The sequence below is a fragment of the Phacochoerus africanus genome, chromosome 13, assembly GCF_016906955.1.
Source record: "Phacochoerus africanus isolate WHEZ1 chromosome 13, ROS_Pafr_v1, whole genome shotgun sequence".
NCBI classification, from domain to species: Eukaryota; Metazoa; Chordata; class Mammalia; order Artiodactyla; family Suidae; genus Phacochoerus; species Phacochoerus africanus.
Window position 1 is genome coordinate 14,055,448 of NC_062556.1, and position 21,350 is coordinate 14,076,797.

The following is a 21,350-nucleotide window of genomic DNA, read 5'->3' on the forward strand; positions in this document are numbered from 1 at the left end:
AAGGGCTTGCTGTTGGGAGAGGGGAATTCAGATGGACGGTTTTGCCTCTGTTCCATAGCACTCATTTGGAAATGAATGTAAATCAAAGTAAAATTAAGCAAGAGTCACCTGTAAATAGAATATTGACTGAAAGGGAGTAATCTGATCACTCCAAACAAGTGTAAAAACAGATGCTAGCTGGATTTGAATCCTAGGTCGATCACATACTATACCTATAGAGTTTAAGGTGAGTAATTTGACCTGACCCTTAGTTACCATATCCATGTATGTGGAGACGCCTAACCTACAGGGTTATTGTGCGATGCGCTGAGATGACGTGTGAAACGTCAAAGTCACCCTGATCATGACCCCCACTGTGTCCAGCCCTCTTCTCCAAGCATTTTCAGGGTCCCCAAGGCTAAGCCCACAGTCAGCCAGTTTACACCTGCACTCAAATGAGTTTTAGTTGTGCGGAACCAATGTCTTTTTATGATTAGACAGTGCCTGTACTGCACCAATTCTTGTTGTTCAAAGCTCTTGCTTCTTCTCAATGGTAGGTGTTCTGGGCAGTAAGCTCAGTCCCACCTACCACCACCGCTCTGCCAGGAACACCAGTTGCCATGTCCAGCTCCCCAACAGCAGGGATCTGCCTATGGCTGCAGCCCCCCAAAAGTGGGCACTGGTGCTGTGGCGTGATCTTTTCTCTTCTGTATTGAAGGAAAAGGATGTTTAAAAGAGTGCTGTTTGATTAGGAGTCTCCACTGTGGCACGACAGGATCCCTGGCATCTCTGCAGCACCAGGACACAGGTTCAGTCCCTGTGTTCAGTCAGCATAGGTCACGACTGCAACTGGATCTGATCCTGACCCAGAAATTCCATATGCCAGGGGGCAGCCAAAAAAGAGAAAGAAAAAAAAAGAGTGCTGTTTGGAACATGGGATGAGAGTAGATGAATTAAGCATCTCTTTCCATTTATACTTATGTTTTCCTCTTTTCCGGGACCCAGACATTCATCCAGGAGCCTGGGCACTAGTGAGAGAGGAGTAGTACTTTGACTGTGGTCTGAACCCCTGTGTTGCACTGACGTGTGAGGCTTTGCACAGAGGCTGCAATGTTGTGCCGAACACATCCACTCTTCCTACGCTGAGTTCTCCCTTTAGAGGCTCCCTCCAGTCCAAGAAAATCAGCTTCTATGTGTCTGTTCCTCCCGTTTTCCAAACAAGCCTAAAAAGGCAGGAATCCCAGATCTGGGCTGTTGCTTCAATTGAGATTATTCTAGAACAATTGATTCTGAGATCCTCTAGAGTTAGGAGTTATTCTGCATCCTAATTCATGCCATGTATATTATTTTACGAAAGGTTAAAAATAATCCTAGAAGTTATCAAAGTTCTCATAATATTTCCAAATTATGACAGGAAGCCAGGTAGGTGAACCAGACCACCTTTCCCTAATAGCCATGACCGTATCTGCAGCCTTGTGTGTTCTGGCCTGGGACGGATGCTGGCAGGGTCCAGGCTGCCCATTGGAGAAGGCAGTGAGGATTTCTTTCAGTTCATATTCCTGGGCCTATGCTTTAAAAGGGATTGATTAAAAGGAAGCAAAATGTGTGTGGAGACAGAACACTTCCACTCCCTGGGCCCCATTTTTTCCTGTCCCAAAGGACTAATTTATTGTGTTAAATATACTTTTTTTAATTCAATGAATTTGATTATATTTATAGTTGTACAGCCATCATCACAACCTAATTTTAAAACATCTCCATCCCAAACCACTAGTCCCCTCAACCTGTCCCCTTGGGTAATCATAAGTTTTTCCAAGTCTGTGAGTCTGTTTCTGTGCTGCAAATAGGTTCATTTGTATGCTCTTCTAAAGAGGTCCAACCATGTTGCTGCAAATACCATTATTTCATTCTTTTTTATGGGTGAGTAATATTCCATTGTATGTATGTACCACATCTTCTTTACCCGCTCCTATTTTTTTTTTTTGGTCTTTTCACGGCCACACCCATGGCATGTGGAGGTTCCCAGGCTAGGAGTCTAATTGGAGCTGTAGCCGCTGGCCTACACCACAGCCACAGCAATGTGGGATACAAGCTGCGTCTTTGACCTACACCACAGCTTATGGCAATGCCAGATCCCTAACCCACTGAGCAAGGCCAGGGATCAAACCCACTACCTCGTGGTTCCTAGTTGAATTCGTTTCTGCTGTGCCATGACAGGAACTCCTACCGACTCCTCTTTTTTTGTTTTTGTTTTTGTTTTTTGTTTTTTGTTGTTGTTGTTATTGTTGTTGTTGTTGTTGTTGCTATTTCTTGGGCCGCTCCCGCGGCATATGGAGGTTCCCAGGCTAGGGGTTGAATCGGAGCTGTAGCCACCGGCCTACGCCAGAGCCACAGCAACTCGGGATCCGAGCCGCGTCTGCAACCTACACCACAGCTCACGGCAACGCCGGATCTTTAACCCACTGAGCAAGGCCAGGGATCCAACCCGCAACCTCATGGTTCCTAGTTGGATTCGTTAACCACTGCGCCACGACGGGAACTCCCCGACTCCTCTTTTGATGAACATTTAGGTTGCTTCAATGTCTTGGCTATTGTATATAGTGCTACAATGAACATTGGGGTACATATATCAACAATTGGTTCTTGTTATTCACAGTAAGGTTCTGTAACATCACTGTGCATACAAAACATTCACTCCCAGGGGAAATGCAGAGGGAGGTTCCCTGTAAGCCTCTGGTCACAACATTTCATCAACCAATTAATACATAACCTTGGTGTATGTGTGTTTCTGTTTAAAAACACCTTATTTGATGTACATGTTGTTGACTCATGAACATGGAACTCATGGTCAACAGCACTCTAACTCATACCTGAATGAAGCTTAATGGAACATGTGTAATTTCTCCAGAAGGCAAATCATAGCCGCCTTGTATTTAGGAACACTGGCCAGCATTTTTTACTATAATTCATTTAAATGGTGAAATCACCAATAAATAGCACAAAAGTTTGGAAAATGTGATATCAAGTAGACTGTGAAAAGGACACTTGTTCGCAGTAAGAGAGCTGAAATAAGAAGGCTGAGTGTTAGGTGAGGCAAATTATTTTAAAGCTGCTCTGCAAGTGTCCAATAAGATCACAAAATAAATTTTATCGAGTAGGTGAATTCTCAAATACAGAATCCCAGAATAATTAGAATTGACTATGTATTGAACTTTTGTATAGTTGGTGAATAGGAATTCAGGTCTTTGGGACCTCATTGTGAATACTCACTATATACACATGGTAGGTATGTGTGATCAAATCACGTCCCTAAGGTACAAAACTCCACGTGTTGAAGCAGATTGTGTCACTCTTGCTTCTAGATGAGCATCGGTGTATTTTTCAGCCCGATCTTCACTTTCATATCACCTGGCAACTTCTTATCTTTAGAGCCTGCAGAGGTGTAGGGAGTATAATGTGAACTAATCCAGACTTGAGTTCAGTTCCGTGTAACTTGTGCAATAGTGACCAAGCTATCACAGCTTCATGTGGGCTTTTTTCTTGGGATGGATATGCTTATAAGCGCCTTCCTGAGATGAGCCTGAAAGACCACTGCCCCGGCATGTGTTTGTCAATATGTGCTGTGCTGGCTTCTCTCTACCTCTGGATCTTCCTCGTGCTCCTTTTCCTCCTATACATTTCTGCCTGTATTTTTTGTATGTCTTTGTGGATCTGACCCTGTGGGCTGTGCCACCCACCTCTGTTTTGGAGTGCATATGATGGCGGGTGTGCTGAGGGTGAGTGTGTAGAGAATGGAGGAAGAAACTAACAAGCCAATTATCAACGTGTGATGATTGGACTAAATCCTTGGAGTTATTAAGCAGTCTGCAGAGTTAAAAAATCTGTTGATGTGTTTTCCTGGTCTATCTCTCAGTCTCCTGGAGTTCCATTGGTCATACCAAGGCACAGCTGCCCTCAGGTCAAGGTTCTTCCTCTCTGGGTGTCTGGGTCAGGATTAGGGCTCCCTTCCCCGCCCCATCCCAGGGCAGATTCTGAATGCATCTTGACCACTCCTTCCTTGTCTTTAATATCCAATTACTTAAATAGGAAAAGGAGAAGGAAATAAATATTGAGTCAATGTCCTGAGCGATCACATTCTTTGAAGTTTCCTTTTTACTCAATTTCTTATCTCTGTTCTTATACTTAATCTTGCAGGAACACCTTTCCCCCCCCATCTCTTGGAGTGTCCAAATGCCTATACTTAGGGCTCCATTTAAACACTGTCTCTTCCATGAACTTGTCTTTGATCCCCTCAGGTCAAAGTAATCCCTCTCTTGTGAACTCCCCCAGCTCATTATCAGTGCCTCTCTCCCAACACTTGCCAGCCTCTAGCTCATGCACATCATCGGCATACTTGTTCCATCTTCCAAAGTTCAATGTCAACTTCTGGGGGTGGGAGTGGGGGTGGTAAGAACCAGTAGGCTTCAGCTTCATACCTGGAGGTTTTCTGTAAAATAGTAAAATCCAACCCGACTTTAAGGGCCAGAAGACAGAATTTCAGGAGTTCTCAGAAATTCTTTTCTGGAAGATTCTAAGGCCAAGCAGAGTTTAAAGGATCATCCTCATGCAGAAAAGGCAAGGAAATGAATCCCTTATTTTAACTTTAATTTTTGATTCTCACAATAATTAGTAAGACTGATGCTGAAGGTAGTAGCATGGTTGCTAACCACTCTCCTTACCTTGTAGGAGAACAAGACAGCTTGAGAATGAAATTATCAACTATCTCCAATAAAGTAATTTTCATATCTTAATCTTTTTTAATATTAAATATCTATCCCTACGGCTGGTTAAAGGTATAGGGATATCCAGCTTTTAAAAATAGCTGTGTATTTGATTTCCAGTTCAGATTTCATGCTGGAAACTATTTTATTCTGGGCAAATGGAACTGTAGGAAGTTAGAAAACCTTGGCAGCCTGGAAAAATACTACCAGTGGAATTATGTTCTACAGGTAACTATCTTTTCTTCAAGAAGAAAATTGTCAAAATTAAGTGGACACCCAGAAATTACCCTTTTTTAAACGGAAGCCAAAGTGGTGACACTAGTCTCGTTAAGAAAAGTACACTTCCTCTTTCTAGAAACCAGGCAGCCCTATGTTCCTTGGGAGGGCTAATTGAAGGTTGCGACTCTTTGTTATTCTAAATACAACAAAACAAAACAAAAAACCTGTTGTGTTCCCATTGGAAAAGAAGATGAAGATGCCTAAAGACCAGCTGGAAAAGTTCAAAAGAGGTCTTTTCATCAAAACCTTAATGGCTGGGGTGTCAGGGCTTGGGGACAAAGCATTTGGGAGTGTAGTTATCAGCTGTCAGGCACCTGTTGTGTGGATTTATGACACAAGTCACAGACTTTAATTTGTTTCCAGTGAGATGTTGAGGCCAGCTCCTTGCACCACATAGATGACAGAAGCTGTTTTAGAAAAGCAAAGAATCACACTGAAGTAAAAGTTTGTCGGTTTTTTAAGTTAACGTCACCTAAACTTCACTAAACCTTCTCTCAGCTGCTGCTGCTGTTATTAAAAATGTCAACACTGATTATTCCCATGCTTTGAGGTTTTAGAAGAATTTACATGGTAGGTAACAAATGAATAAATAACATGTCTTTCTGTTCTTTAGATCAACTATGGAGTTCTGTTGTGCAAGGCCAGTGTAAGAATGAAAGTTATAATAAACTTCAGCTTAGTTTCTCAAATCCTCCTATCACTCCTGCATAAGTAGTACCTCTGATTTTACAAATTCTGAAATGCAGGATGATTTGCATCTGTAGAAGTCAGAAGAGTTACAAACTTTTTCATTCAACTCAGAGTTAAGCTTTATACACTTAACTTTATATTCTCTAGCAAGATATCTATTTAAAAATCCCCGATGTAGAGTGAATGCTGAGCATTTAAGATAAGTACTTGGAGCATGCTCAGGTCTTAACGACGCAAAGTTTCTCAGTGTTGTTTATGAATTTTATTTCAAATAAAATCTGAAAGAAGTGGACCTATAAAATCCTTGGCAAACTTGTTCGGCTCTGTGTTACTTGAAACCCCTGATTAACCAGTAACCTGACACCCTCATCCTCAACCAGAAAATAAGTTTTATGAATCTGTGAGTAGAAGTGAAGTTAGCAAACTCTAAGAGCATCTATGCTGTTTCCTAAGGGAAGGGAAGGTTAAACAGGCTTTTTGTTATCAATAACCCACAAATTCCAGTCATTCGCATTCGTAGGTAATCACTAAAATCTTTGTATAGCATTCATAGCATGTGCCAGATGTGTTAGAAAGAGTGTTATTAAATTGGATTTGGACACTAGATGGATGCCTGTCCTGGGGCAGGGCCTGGGGGTGGGGGTGTTGAGGGAGGGGCGGCTCCGGCGGTTAGTGGCAGAATGCACATGAAGGTAAAGAGTGACAATGACTCTGATTGGAGATACAAAAGTACACACAGCAGGCTAAGCCAGGCTTACCGAGCCTTCGCGGAGCTGGACTTAAATTGCGGGGAGGAGTAGGAAGCGAGAGATATTCTGGGCAGAAGACTTCCCACATGCAAAAGCAGTCATTGTGTGCAGAAAACAGTGAGAAGTTGGATGTGACCAGATGTTTTTCTCCATGGAGAAGTGATGGGATGCGAAGCTGGGGGTGTCCAGATAGACCAGAGCGGCCTGGTGTAACACGGCAAGAAGTTTGGAACAAAATCTAGGACATGATGGAGCTACAATCTAAATGAGAGAGAAGTCACAGCAGAAACGAATCTGACTAGGAACCATGAGGTTGTGGGTTCGATCCCTGGCCTCGCTCAGTTGGTTAAGGATCTGGCATTGCCATGAGCTGTGGTGTAGGTTGAGCTGTGGTGTAGGTCGCAGATGCGGCTCAGATCCCTCATTGCTGTGGCTGTGGCGTAGGCCAGTGGCTACAGCTCCAATTGGACCCCTACCCTGGGTGCAGCCCTGAAAAGCAAAATAAATAAATAAATAAACTGAAACCTGATCTTTAAAAAATAAAAATAAAAAAATAAATGAGAGAGAAGTGTAGCACCAAGTTGTTTTCCAGTAATTTGTAGTCGAAAAATCAGAAAGGTTTTACTTATTAATTTAATTGATTAAATGTCATTCCTTTGTTTATCTATTACTTTCAAGAAGAAATGTCCCCAGCAATAGACCACAAACACAATAAAGTAACAAAGTATTTTTAAAGACAATAAGACCAAGTGTTTGCATTGGTGAAAGAATGAATGGGCATGCTCAACCTCTGACAAAAATTAGTGCAATTAGTAAGTGTGCACAATTGAACAATACGAGAGAATATCTGTTAACGTGCAACACTGCACAAAGCAATTGCTGGGTGAACAGCTGCAGGATCACACAGATGCGAGGGCTGGGGTCACTGCAGTGGGCTTCATGAAGGAGGTGGTTAAGGAGCCGTGGAGGAGAAAGTGCCAGCAGAAGAATGATAGGGCTCATCGTTTCAGGCAAGAGGATCAAAGCAGCAGGAAGAGCGATGATGGCAAATCCATGGAGCAGAAAGATTCTTGGCTGCACCCAAAGGTGAACAGATTACAGGCAAGGGGACTAAGACAGGACAGGGCAGGTGAAACTGGAAATCCACAACGATGGCCTGACTTGTGAGCAGTAGCTGTAGGGAGACCAGGTAAAGGAGAATTGAGTGCAGGAGGATTTAGGGCAGATTAACAGCATGTATGGTGTGGCAGGGGAGCCAGCTAACATTTGTCCAAGGATGCTGTCTACGTACAGTATCACTGTACTGTGTGGCTCTATGGCTTATCTCACTTGATCCTCACAGCAGACACAGACCTTAATTGATATCACCCTCATTTGCTCTCCAGATGAGGAAACAGAGGGCTAGGGAAGAAACTCGCTCAAAGTCAGGTGGCAGATAGAAGGGAAATGAGCTGTGAACTCCAGGTCTGGGGAGCCCTGAGCCCGTGGACCCTCCTCTCCAGAATAGTCCTCAGTGTCTAGGACATGTTAGGCATGATAGGTTTGTTTGTTTTTTAATTTTTTAAAAAAATTTATGTTTTTCTTTTTTGGCTGCCCTACGGCATATGGAGTTCCCAGGCCGGGGACCAGATCTGAGCTGCAGATGTGACCTACACTGTAGCTGTGGCAACAGTGTGCTGGGCCAGGGATTGAACCAGCATCCCAGAGCTCCAGAGAGACTGCTGATCCCATTGCGCCAGAGAGGGAACTCCCACAATAAGTTCATAAATGTGGAATGAACTTACTGTTCTCCAATCAATTTATATATGATACTTTAAAATTAACTAAAAAAATAAAAGGTCTGTAATACCGTCAGTTTAAAACACCAATCAACTCCGTATTGTAATGCCTCATTTTACATTGCTACGTTCATAGCATCAATACCATTTGTTTCTGTATTTTTAAGTGTTTTAAATATTTCTACAAAAAAATTCATCGCTTTTATTTAATGAGCGAATCGTATTTCATTGATTTTATGTGTCATCATTATAGTAAACTCTTAAGATTTTCAGTTTGGGGGCTGTCACAGAAAATACTGCAATGAAGAGTCCCAACATGTATTTTTGCTTCTCATCCCACAGCAGGATTTACAAGAAATGGTAAACATCTCTTTACAAATGGTGTGAACATCTTTATGTCTCTTGCACACACTGCCATGCAGCCGTCTAATAGGCTTGTACTAATTTACAGTTTAACAGCAATAAACAAGAAAACCAATTTTCTTACATAATCTTGGCTGTCCTGGGTATTCTCTTTCATCCTTAGCACATGTCAATTAATAACTCGGAGTTGCTGCAATTTTTTAAACATTTCTAGCAAAGGTGAACATTTTTTCTTGTATTTGTTCTCTGTTTTCTCTTATGCAGATTTTCTTGCCTTCAGTCTACTGAAGCCTTGATGTTTTCCTGTCTCCTTTCTTTTCCTTTAGTGTAGTTCAGTGTGAACTCAGAAGAAAAGAAACTAGAATTCAAATTGTGCCTCTGGCTGTGTTTATTATTTGGGCTTTTTTCCACTCTTTTACAGAAAGACTTAAAAGAAATTATTGATGCCTCTGTTTCTAAACCTCTGAAATAACTGTTGTGGATCAAAGAAAATTGAAGGGTACATGCGTGGTGATCAGCTGATAACCGTTTCTCTCTTCACGTACCTGGCAGAACAGCTTTCACATTAGAGAGATCACACACAAGGTTTATTTTCTCCGGATAGGCAGCCAGCTCCATTTTGGTGGGAAGGTGGGAGGAGAAAGCCTTATCTGCTGAGAATGGAATCAATGAAAAGAGCTGTCTGTTTGTTCTAAGGAATGGAGTGGAATATAGTGGGGAAGGGAGGCGGGGAAGGGATATTTGTTTTTCCTTAAGTGGTTATAATTAAAGCCTTCCACCCAGTTGCTCGGTGAACCAGAAAAAGGTATTTGTGAAGTTGTGAGTGTGTGTTTAACATCACAAAAGAGCCTTTGCGGCTTTCCTTACGAAAAAAAACTTGCTCTCCAGCGGCACCTTGTGGGCATTGAGTCATTCTGCAACTTGGATGCCTGATTTGATGCTTCAAGGAATTTGCTTGGTGGTTCTATGCTCCTTTCCCCCCACCCACCTCCCCTGCTAAAGATCAAGGGATTTTTGCAAAGAGTTGTTTCAGCTGTTATATTTGTGCATAACATTCAGCGGACAGTAAGCTGCATCTCCAAGTATGTGTTCTAGATTGTGTATCAAACCAAGTAGCTACAGTGATTCTTTTTTATTTTAGTTTTTGTTTTGTTAAAGAATAGTTGATTTACAATGTTGTGTCAGTTGCTGTTACAGCAAAGTGACTCAGTTGTACATATATATATATATGTACATATATATATATATACATTCTTTTTCTTGATATAGCTATTTTTAATGTTGCATCGTTAAAGTCACCTTTGGAATGTCTAAGGTCATTCATTCCAGAAAGCACTAATTTGGAGCATTTATTTTTTGTTTTCCAGGTGGAAACAAGTTAACCAAGCAGCATTTTCATCTGAACTGGGCATGGATCTCCTTTGAAAAGGAGTATTACTTGATCAATGAGGACTCCAAATTTCTAGATGTTGTTCTTAAACGTAGAGGTTACTTGGGAGAGACTTCCTTTATAAGTAAGTTTAGTTTGCACGTTGGTCTCACACTTCCATTTTTCTAGCAAAAGTTCATCATTTTACAATGATTAAAATATGTTTAGTTTTCTGCTTAATTTTAAAGCTTAGGAAGAAAATAGCAATTAAATGTTCTTTAACTGCTCAAGAAACATGTCAAAATGAGGCTACATCACGAGAAACAAGGGCTGAAAAATCAGGAAACGTGTAATCAAAATACATGTATCTCTTCAATTCTTCTTTCTCTGATATACAGTAACTTACAACATGGCTGTACTCGCTCCTAAGTTAAAAAATTTTTAAATGTCAGTAGATCTTAGAATAGGTGTAGGCACATCTGTAATTCATCTGCAAGGTGGAAGTCCAATGAGATGTGTTGTGCAGCAGGGGGAGTGTAGACGATATTTTGTGGAAACTGTAGATGGAATGTAACTATTAACTTTTAGATTGTATAAAAGATTTCCCAAAACAAGTCCCCAAACCCTTATTTTTAAAATGCTTTTTGTTTTTTAACTTTACAGGAAGTTTTTCCGCACTGTGCTTTACCTCTGGCTCCAGGGGTTCTGATCTACCTGCACCCCCACCTTGCAGCCCAGCCCAGGCAGCTCAGCTTTTATCTTATTGCATGTGCCTCTTTGTAGTCGGTCATGTACAGTCTGTGTGTTTAACCTTCTAGAGCACAGCGAATGCTCTTTATTGCTCTCTAGGGAGCATATTCTTTCTACACATATGTTTGGTGCTTGGGAATAGAGCAAATAAGTCACAGGGAAAATAATAACTAAAACACAGAGCACCTTAGGAATTCTTAAGGATGCCTTCATCTATTTGCATTTTTTACCTAAATGCCCACTGCTGCTGAGTATGTTGAATTACCCACTCACAAATAGCCTGTTGATAGCAGTGGAAAAGTTAATGGTGGAAAAATATTTTTAAAACTCTCTTTTCAGATTTTTCTCTCCATTGCCCTTTTTTAAAGACAAGTGTTTAAGTATCGAACAAGGGCTCTGTTTTTCTTCTAGAGTTATTTTTTCAATGAACTATTATTTCCTGCACGAGTGGAGGTCACTATTCTATAAAGGCTCTATAGCACTTCTTGGTTAACCTGCCATGGTTACTTAGTGACTTGTGGTGATAGAAAGTTAGAAAGACTTCTGTGTGTAGCCCACACTCATCACTCACTGAAGATGGTAATAGAATTCATGCTAGGACTGGGAATGGAAAAGATGGGTGAATATGAAGGTAGCCTCATGGAAGTTCTACAATGGATATGTTTCCTGTTACCATTTCCCTGCAACCGCCATGGTCATTTTTGGACATTTAGAATTAGAGAGCTTGTATTACAGCTAGAGGCAGAATATCACTTACCTTCAGGCACACAGTTAATAAATCATGAATTCTGTATATCTGTTCCTCAGAGATGATTGTTCCTTTATAACCATTATACCATTAATAAATTAAATGTGTATTTGCATTTCACAAAAGAAATCTAATTTCAGAGGTCTGATTGCTCCCAGTTAAGGAACATTTACTAAATACAAGATATTCCAAGAAGCACATTAAGTACTTTACCAATCTCTTTTAGTCTTTACAATCCTTTTTTTTTTTTTTTTGTCTTTTGGCCATTTCTTGGGCTGCTCCTGTGGCATATGAAGGGGTCTAATCGGAGCTGTAGCCGCTGGCCTACACCAGAGCTGCAGCAACGCAGGATCCGAGCTGCGTCTGTAACCTACACCACAGCTCACAGCAACACTGGATCCTTAACCCACTGAGCAAGGCCAGGGATTGAACCTGCAACCTCATGGTTGCTAGTTGGATTCGTTAACCACTGGACCACAACGGGAACTCCTACAGTCCTTTATTTACTAACTCAACTAGTATTTCCTTGAGTGCTTGTTAAGTGCCAGACCCTGTGTTCGGTCATGGACTGTGGTGTGATAATAAGAATAGCTAACATTGATTGAGTTCTTACTGTGCACCAGATCTGACTCTTGATAACTTACATAGTCAACCATGTAAGAAGAGTGTCATTATATCCCCTGTAACACAGGTAAGGGGATAGAAAATTTGTCACACTTGCCACGAAAGGGCAGAGGTAAGCTTTTGCTCCAGGGCTGACCCTCTTTAACTGCCATGCCGTAGTGCTTCTTCAATCCTCTACCACTGAGGAAATTGATACCTTGCCTGTGATCTCATAGCCGAGGCAGGATTGGCATCTCATCCCTCATTCCAAGAGTACCTTGCTTCTCCACCATGCCATTTTTCCATGCCCCGGGAAAAGATGCAGTTGCAGTTTCATTTAATGAGTCAAAATAATATGCTTTGTTCAATAATTCTCTTTGAAAAAAAAAAGCATAAACTTAAGCCCAACCTACAAGCTTTTTAATTCCCAGAATCCTTTTTACCACATATAATATTTTTATAATATGTGTGGCTTACCAGCTGAATATTTATATCTCCAAGTAAGTGCAATTTTTGCACATTGAGCATGCTTAACTGTCTTGTCTACCACATTCAGTTAAAGTGTGGATTAATTTGTCTCCTTCGCAATCTGTACACCATTTCTCATCCTTTTTTTTTTTTTTTCCCTGCACCTGAGCCATGCAAAAGTTCTTGGGCCAGGGATCGAATCCGTGCCACTGCAGTGACCAGAACCATTGCAGTGACAATGCAGGATCCTTAATCTACTGAGCCACAAGGCATCTCCCATTTCTACATCTGTTATTAAAATGGGGCATCTATGTGAAAGGGCTTCATGGAAGTATGAGGTATTTAGTATGTGTGTACCCACTCAGATTTTAATGCACATAAGACTTATGTGGGGATCTTGCTAAAATGCTGATTCTGATTCAGTAGGTCTGGGATAGAGCTTAAAACTCTTAATAGCTAAGAAGAACCCAGATCTTGCTCAGGCTGCTGGTCCAGGGACTACACTTTAAGTAACAAGGGTGCCTAGTGTGCTTGGAGTGGGTACTATGTTTTAATTATTAAAAGAGCATTTTTGGTTTTGACCCCGAGCAACTTTAGTATTCCATCTCGGTCTTTAAAAAAGATGATATGTACTTCATTGTTTTATCTCAGGTTTAAGAAAAGCTTGTCAGTTGAACACTTTTTCACAAAATAGAAGTCCATTCCTCTAGGCTTGGCGAATCAAATTGTCCGTTTATACGTCTCATCTGATTGGGAATGTCTTAACAAAATCCGCCAGAAAAATTATGGGTGTTTTTAGCAATAACAACTGAGATTTGGTTTTGCAGCCTTTTTTTCCCTTAGGTTGAATGACTCAATTATCAGTTAGAAGGATGGCTAATTGCAACGAGTGGACCTTCCTTGTATTATACTGAGTCCTTTCTGTGTTTCACTGACTTTTGAATCTCTAGGAAAAGGATGCATTGCTGATGAAACAAAACAAAACAGAAAAGTGGGCAGTAGCTCTCAGAGACCAAATAATAGATTCTCTTGTTGGCCGTACTGCTGGGGATAGATGGGTCAATGAACTGCATGTGTGCTGGAACCCCAGGGAGAATGATTCTTTTCATCGTCACCTTGGCAGTGAGTTGCGGAGGATCCAGGAGGTGTTGACAGCCACTGTGTGTGCAAGAGGAACCAGAGCGCTAACAGGAAGTCTGTAACGTTCTGATGTGTACTCCTGGAATTCTGGTCCCCGTGCTCTGTTTTCTCTCGCCATTCAATAAGTCAGGCTTTACCTCCTCTTGAAAAAACACAATAGTTTTATCTCAGTTATCTTTCTGAGATCTGTAAGACAGAAACATTTTAGGGAAATACTTATTTTCATCCTCATCTTAAGATGAAACCTACAGTCAGTGATATATGCAGGAATAAATATTCAAATTAATCTTGCATAAGCACCGCAGGGGCAGAGGTTTGGTCAGTTTGGTTCTCTGATACAGACCCAGCGCTCAAGAGTGTGGCTGAATGGATCTCCTTGATCCAGTTTCTTTTCTACTTTGAAGAATAAAAGGATTCTACCTAAAAATAACTTTTTCAATTAAATGAGAAATGTTACGAAGAATTTACTTTTAGACTTTTATTTATTTATTTATTATTTTAAGGCGGCACCTGTGGCATGTGGAAGTTCCCAGGGTAGGGGTTGAATCAGAGCTGTAGCTGCCGGCCTGTACCACAGCCACAGCAACACCAGATCCTTAACCTACTGAGCAAGGCCAGAGATTGAACACGCATCTTCAGGTCGAGTTCCAGGTTCATAACACGCTGAGCCACGATGGGAACTCCTAGACTTTTTAATTCCAGTAAGCCTGAGGATTTCTTTTTCTCTTTTTTTAAAATAAAAACTCATTTATTCTCACCAAAATAACAGCAAAGGGAATTTTATCAGGCTTCCATTTTACTATTACAATATTTTTTTCACCATATGCCCATATTTTCTTTTTTTCTTTATAAATTTTATAAACTTTATTTTTATTAAAGGATAGTTGATTTACAGTGTGGTGTCTTTTTCTCTTTTTAAATCTTTCTTTCCTACCAACTTCTCTGAAGATGCCAATGTTTATAGAAATATATTTGAAAATTATTCTCTTAGCTTGACTCGTTAAGAGGTTCTGATTCAGTACTTGAAACATACTAGCATAAGTAGAATTGCAATTTTATAATCTTTCTGTGATGTTGACTCTTACTGCTTTGTAGATAATATATTTTGTGATTTGAGTATGTGGCATAGAAATGGCAAATAAAGATCCCCTTGTAATGTTGGTAGAGACTCAGAGATCCTCTAACCTTCCCAGCTAACTGTAATTGACCTTGAGGGAACCAACAGAGTAAGCCAAACTTTCTGCTCATAATAACCATGTATATTTAGCTCTCCAGTTCTGTTCACATGATTCCATGGAATTGTGGAGAGTTCCACAAAGAAAAATCTGGCCAAATTCATGTTGACAAACATCGGATTAGATTCTTTTAAGGTCCCGGTTCTATTAAAAGTTTAAAGAATAGTATAATTTTTTTTATTACTATGCTTGGCCATTTACAGTTTGGATTATCAAAGAATGCTTTGACTCACAGAGTCTCTTGTTGGGTTATATTTTCTAGTTGGAGAGTTGTTCTTAGTTTTTAAAATATGACACGCATTACAATGCATGCAAAAAAGTAAATGTAGAGTTTTTCATTTTAATTTTTTAATTTTTAATTTTTTGGCTATGCCCGTGGCATGTGGAAATTCCCAGGCTAGAGATCAAACACTTGCCACAGCAGTGACCCTTGGGACTGCAGTGATAATGCCAGACCCTTAGCCCCCTGAACCACAAGAGAACTCCAAGAGTTTTTAGATCGTATAAATTTGTAGATATGAGACTATTTCAGAATATGAATATCAATTTACTTGGTCTTGTTTTATAAGAGGTTCTAACACAGACTTAGCTTGAAGAATATGTAGCAAAAGCATAATGAGACAAGTGTAGAAGAGAATTAGGAATTGCTTAATGTCTACAGTGGAACACTCTAACTGCAGGTCCCAGACCCAACAATCCATTTCATGGAATCAAAACAGGATTTACTGTGCACTGAAGGATACAGTGACACACAAAGAGTTAACAACAAGGAAAACATTAATAACCCAAATGAAAATGAACTAAGAACATGCTACTGTGTTTCTGTCTAGGTATTGGCACAAGAGATGGGACTGCAAAAAAAGACAAAGACTTCAAGGGCAAAGCCCAGAAACAAGTGCAGTTCAACCCGGGCCAGACCAGGGCCACGTGGAGAGTGCGGATCATGAGCGACGGGGAGCATGAACAGTCTGAGACCTTCCAGGTGGTTCTCTCAGAGCCCGTGCTGGCTGCCCTGGAATTCCCCGAGGTGACCACAGTGGAGATCGTGGACCCAGGAGATGGTAAGAGCTACCACCAACTCACTTGTGTTGTTGCTGTTGGGTTGGGTTTGTTTGGGTTTTTCTTATACATCTATAAATTTTTTTACTCAATGAATTTTATTGTATTTATAATTGTACAACAGTCATCACAACCCATTTGATAGCATTTCCATCCCAAACCCCCAGCCCATCTCCCCAACTCCCCACCTTGTCTGCTTTGGAAACCGTAAGTTTTTCAAAGTCTGCGAGTCAGTATCTATTCTGCAAGGAAGTTCATTGTGTTCATTTTTTTAGATTCCACATGTAAGTGATAGCATATGACATTGGTGTCTCACTGTCTAACTTCACTTAGCATGATAATTTCTAGGTCCATCCATATTGCCGCAAATGCCATTATTTCTTTCCTTTTAATGGCTGATAGTCCATTGTTTGTTGTACCATATCTTTTTTATCCACTCCTCTGCTGATGGACATTTAGATTGTTTCCATATCTTGGCTATTGTATACAGTGCTGCAGTGAACATTGGAGTACATGTATCTTTTCAAGTCATGGTTTTCTCTGGATAGATGCCTGGGAGTGGGATTACTGGATCAAACGGTAGTTCTATTTTTAGTTTTCTGAGAAATCTCCATACTGTTCTCCACTGTGGTTGCACCAACTTACATTCCCAGCTGTTGGGTTTTTATGATGAAACACCTTATTACGGAAGTTTTAAATTCAGTGTTTGGATCTCCCATACAGAAAACATCCCAAGTGAATGGTTCAGTATTCTCAAATTTACTGATGGCAGAGGGATCAGTAAACTACATTTTTTTCAAAAAAAAATTCATGAAAGGAAACTACATTTTTTTCAAGTTATGTGAACGACACGTACCCATAGGATTATGGACACGTTCTTTCTCTTAACACGTCTATCCCTTAGAAATGACATCGCTCATCTCACTTCTCTAAAAGTATTCTGTGACTTTTAAAAGTCATTTAAATGTTTTCTAATATATCCTTTAAATAAAGGATTTAAGAATTAGACCATTTGGGGATTAATTTGTTCTCTACATCACACTTAATTATTCAAGTTTCTTCGTATAGTCCCTAGCCAAAACTTTTCATTCTGCCATATGTTTCCCCATGTGTTACATAATACCCGCCTAGCATACCCGCTGCTCCTTGGTGAAAGATGTCTTGAATATTTGCTCTTAATTGCTGTTAGATTGCATTTTCCCATCAGTGCACACCCGTGGCTGATGTTGGTTAAGGTAAACCTGGCTGCTTTTGAGTGTAATTTGACCTTTCCCCGCCCCTTGCCATATTTCTACAGTCCTGACTTGTCTCAATGCAACAAGGAAAAAAAAAAAAAAAAAGGTTGAAGTGGCTTTTTTGAGGGCTGGCATTTATACAAAGCTCGGAGACACTCCTCTAAAGCTGAAATCCTGTCAGAAGACAGACGTGACTTTCTTTTAAACTGCCAGCCTACTTTGTTTTGTCCGTCAGAAAACTCTTAAATGTTCTGTGAAGATACATTCTACTGAGTACATGAGATGGAGACGTCTGTGGAAATCTCTGGGTTTAAAGACAGAGCATAATTAAGGAGAGAGGATAAGAGAGTGGAGCTCCTGCCATTTGTTTAACCAACATCTCTGCCTTTAGTTAAATTTGAAGTTCAGTTACATTTATAATTTCCATTAAAGAACAGTTAGCATTTAATTACACTTAATTTTATTTACATTATCTAGGAATAAACAAATTTTCTTCTAGCCCTGAGTTTAGGGTAAGTGCTAGCATAGTAAAGCTTCTCTCTTTTCAACAAGCCCACGACAGCTTTAATACATATAAACTCTAACATTTATTGGAGTTTCTTTGAAGCTATTTCTTGATATTTTATTAGCCCATTGGTTTACCTGTCATACTTTACCTTAAGGAATAAGACACTCCTTTCTGCCTTCCTGTTAATAAGCCCAGAGTGACACACAATCCTTTCTACCTGTAGTAAGCCTGAGAAGTGGGATTTTTAAAACAGATACACACAGTGCACATACACACACACACACACACACACACTCCTTTTATAATCTATACTCTCAGAGGCTACCTAATAAAAAATTGGCTGTAATTTAAGCAATGGTCCTCTAAGTTGTCTTGGCGTTTTCTAGATGAAGTCCAGCCCCGTTGGCTCCAGGCCATGATCATCTCTGTGATGGCTGACAGGTGTGACCGAGGCCTGGCACATCCCATGCCTTGTTGAAGACCACTGGTCTTGAAATTACAAGACCTGGGGGGATTCCCAACTCTGCCATCTCCAGTTGTACGACCTTAATCAAATCAAATGGTTGTGTTGAGTGTCCAAGTGCACACGATAGGAAAAATGAGTTATTCTCATGTCTCCACATTCTTATGAAAGAGTTCTGTAACACACAAAGCACAGTACAGATACTGTTCTCTTTCTAATATCATAAATATATTAGATTTCATATCAAGAGAGTAAACAATGTTTTCTTTCCACAAAGGATCACTTTCCCCAACTCTCTCAAAACTTCGTTTCCTTCTACACCCTCTTGTGACTCTTCACATACGAATTCGCTCGCTCTAGGAATCACTACACCTATAAGCTCTCCCTTGGCCTGTTAATTCTGGGACATGTTATGAGATTTCTTTGCATGTGTTAAAAATCTATCCAGCTCACACATGCTGGGCAGGGCCCTTTGTACTGGGGATGCACAAATAATGAGATGCAATCCCTTCTGTCAAAGATCAGATGGTCCATTGGGGAAGCGAACCCTATAAATCAGTGATGGCAACAGAAAGGCTATAGTACAACAAAGAATGAACAAAGTGTTCTGGGAGCAAGAAAAGGGAATCGTCAACTCTGCTTTAGCTGAGGCTGGGCACTGCTTTTCCTTATTAGGCAGCTTATATAAATACCTGCATTATTCACTTACCTGTAACTGGTACTGATAGTGATAATGACTGAAATTCATTGAGCACTGGCTACGTGCCAGACAGTACTTACTGCAGTGTATCCATTCTTTCATTCACTCCTTTACCCCACTGCCTTCGAGACGTATGTACCATTTTAGGTGTTTTACTTGATGTTTATAAGATGCTCTCAATTTCACTTAATATCGGTCTCTACCACATTTGAGGGCTCACTGTGAGCCAGACACCGCATTAGGACCTTTACAAACTTATCTCATTTAAACTTTATCTTTACAACTCTGGGATTTATATATCCATTTGCAAATTAAATCTGTGAGGCTCAAAGAATTTATTTCCCCCAAAATCCCCCAGTTAATAAGTGCCAGAGGCAGAGTTCCCATTGTAGCTCAGTGGGTTAAGAAACCAACTAGTGTCCATGAACATTTGGGTTTGATCCCTGGCCTTGCTCAGTGGGTTAAGGATCTGGCGTTACCACAAGTGGCCGTGTAGGTTGCAGATGCAGGTTGGATCTGGTGTTGCTGTGGCTATGGTGTAGGCCAGCAGCTGCAGCCCCAATTCGACTCCTACCCCAGGAACTTCCATATGCTACAGGTGTGGCTCTTAAAAAAAGAGTGCCAGGAGTTCCCGTCGTGACGCAGTGGTTAATGAATCCGACTAGGAACCATGAGGTTGCGGGTTGGATCCCTGGCCTTGCTCAGTGGATTAAGGATCTGGCGTTGCCGTGAGCTGTGGTGTAGGTTGCAGACACGGCTCGGATACCGCGTTGCTGTGGCTCTGGCGTAGGCCGGCGGCTACAGCTCCGATTAGACCCTTAGCCTGGGAACCTCCATATGCCACGGGAGCGGCCCAAGAAAAGGCAAAAAGACAGAAAAAAAAAAGTGCCAGAGGCAGCATTTGAATATATAAATACACACATATATATATACTTCCTCCAAAGCTCTTCCTTTTCCTCTGAGTTATAGTCACTTATTATTTCACATGAGGAAATGATGAAAGAAATAACACCCAAAATCATGATTAAACAGTATGCTTTTCCTAACAACATTGTTTCATGTATTCTCATAAAAGGAAAAGTAATTCCTTCTATTCTTATTCTACTAATTTTTATCTTCATATATCAAGCCTCAAATATATGAGTATTGGCGAATGAAAGTTTTTCCAAGTGTTCTAGGAAAATAATCAAGACCACTTTAGCCCTGGCATGATGTATATCTGTGTGTTCACACATGTTTATCGAGGGGAGTTCCCGTCGTGGCTCAATGGTAACAAACCCAACTAGTATCCATGAGGACATGGGTTCGATCCCCGGCCTCACTCAGCAGGTTAAAGGATCTAGTGTTGCCGTGAGCTGTGGTGTAGGTCACAAATGCAGCTCAGATCTTGCGTTGCTGTGGCTGTGGCGTAGACAGGTAGCTGCAACTCCGATTCAGCCCTTAGCCTGGGCACTTCTATATGCCACAGGCACGGCCCTAAAAATAAATAAATGAAATAAAAATTTAAAAACATGTTTATTGAGCATCTGCTATATGCTCAGCTAGAAGCTAGGGATACAGGTGCCAGAGTGAAGAAGGCACACTGATGTAGAAGCATCATCTCATTGGGTGATTACATTTCACTAAATTGTTGTATTTAACAACCAGAACACTACGTGTTATGATAAAGGGAGCAATCAGTGTCCACAGAAGAAGTAGTTAACCTAGGATGAAAGTTAACTTTCTCTATATGAAGTTCTGTAACTGTCGGAAGGTATGCCATCTTTCCTCACTCTTAGAAGCATATAAATGTTAAACATCTTCATTTCCGGAGTTCCCGTCGTGGCGCAGTGGTTAACGAATCCAACTAGGAACCATGAGGTTGCGGGTTCGGTCCCTGCCCTTGCTCAGTGGGTTAACGATCCGGCGTTGCCGTGAGCTGTGGTGTAGGTTGCAGACGCGGCTCGGATCCCGCGTTGCTGTGGCTCTGGTGTAGGCCAGTGGCTACGGCTCCGATTCGACCCCTAGCCTGGGAACCTCCATATGCCACGGGAGCGGCCCAAGAAATAGCAAAAAGACAAAAAAAAAAAAATCTTCATTTCCGTTAAGAGGAAAATATGTAAGAGCTAAAATGCCTTCTATAAAGGTCTCATTCCTCTTTTGTTTTACTTTGTGATTTCTAAGCAGTAAAAATATTTTTCTGCACTTTATTAGGGGAACACAACCTCAAATATAGGCATGTGAGGATAGATATCTAAAGCCCATAAGTATTTGATGCAACTGTTTAATTTGTACACTTGAATTCTCTGCAAACTCCTGATTGGAAAGGCTCATTCTGGTAGCTTCATAGTATCAAAATAGAGCCATGAACTAGTGGATTAAGATATCTGGTCTCGAATCATTTTTGTGGGGACCAGATTAGGTTAGTATGATATGATATATAATAGAGAAAAAAACATACTATTCTAGAGGAAGGCAGAACTTATATCTCAAGA

The 21,350-nt window shown here is 40.7% G+C and overlaps 1 protein-coding gene across 1 annotated transcript in view; it reads left to right on the top strand.

The window, feature by feature from the left end:
- Positions 1–21,350, top strand: part of FREM2 (FRAS1 related extracellular matrix 2) — a 155,371-nt gene that overhangs the window by 69,918 nt on the left and 64,103 nt on the right. The window contains exons 4-5 of the mRNA XM_047755977.1: positions 9,966–10,112; positions 15,742–15,972. Coding sequence (XP_047611933.1) covers positions 9,966–10,112; positions 15,742–15,972 — 378 coding nt within the window. The remainder of the gene's footprint in view (positions 1–9,965; positions 10,113–15,741; positions 15,973–21,350) is intronic.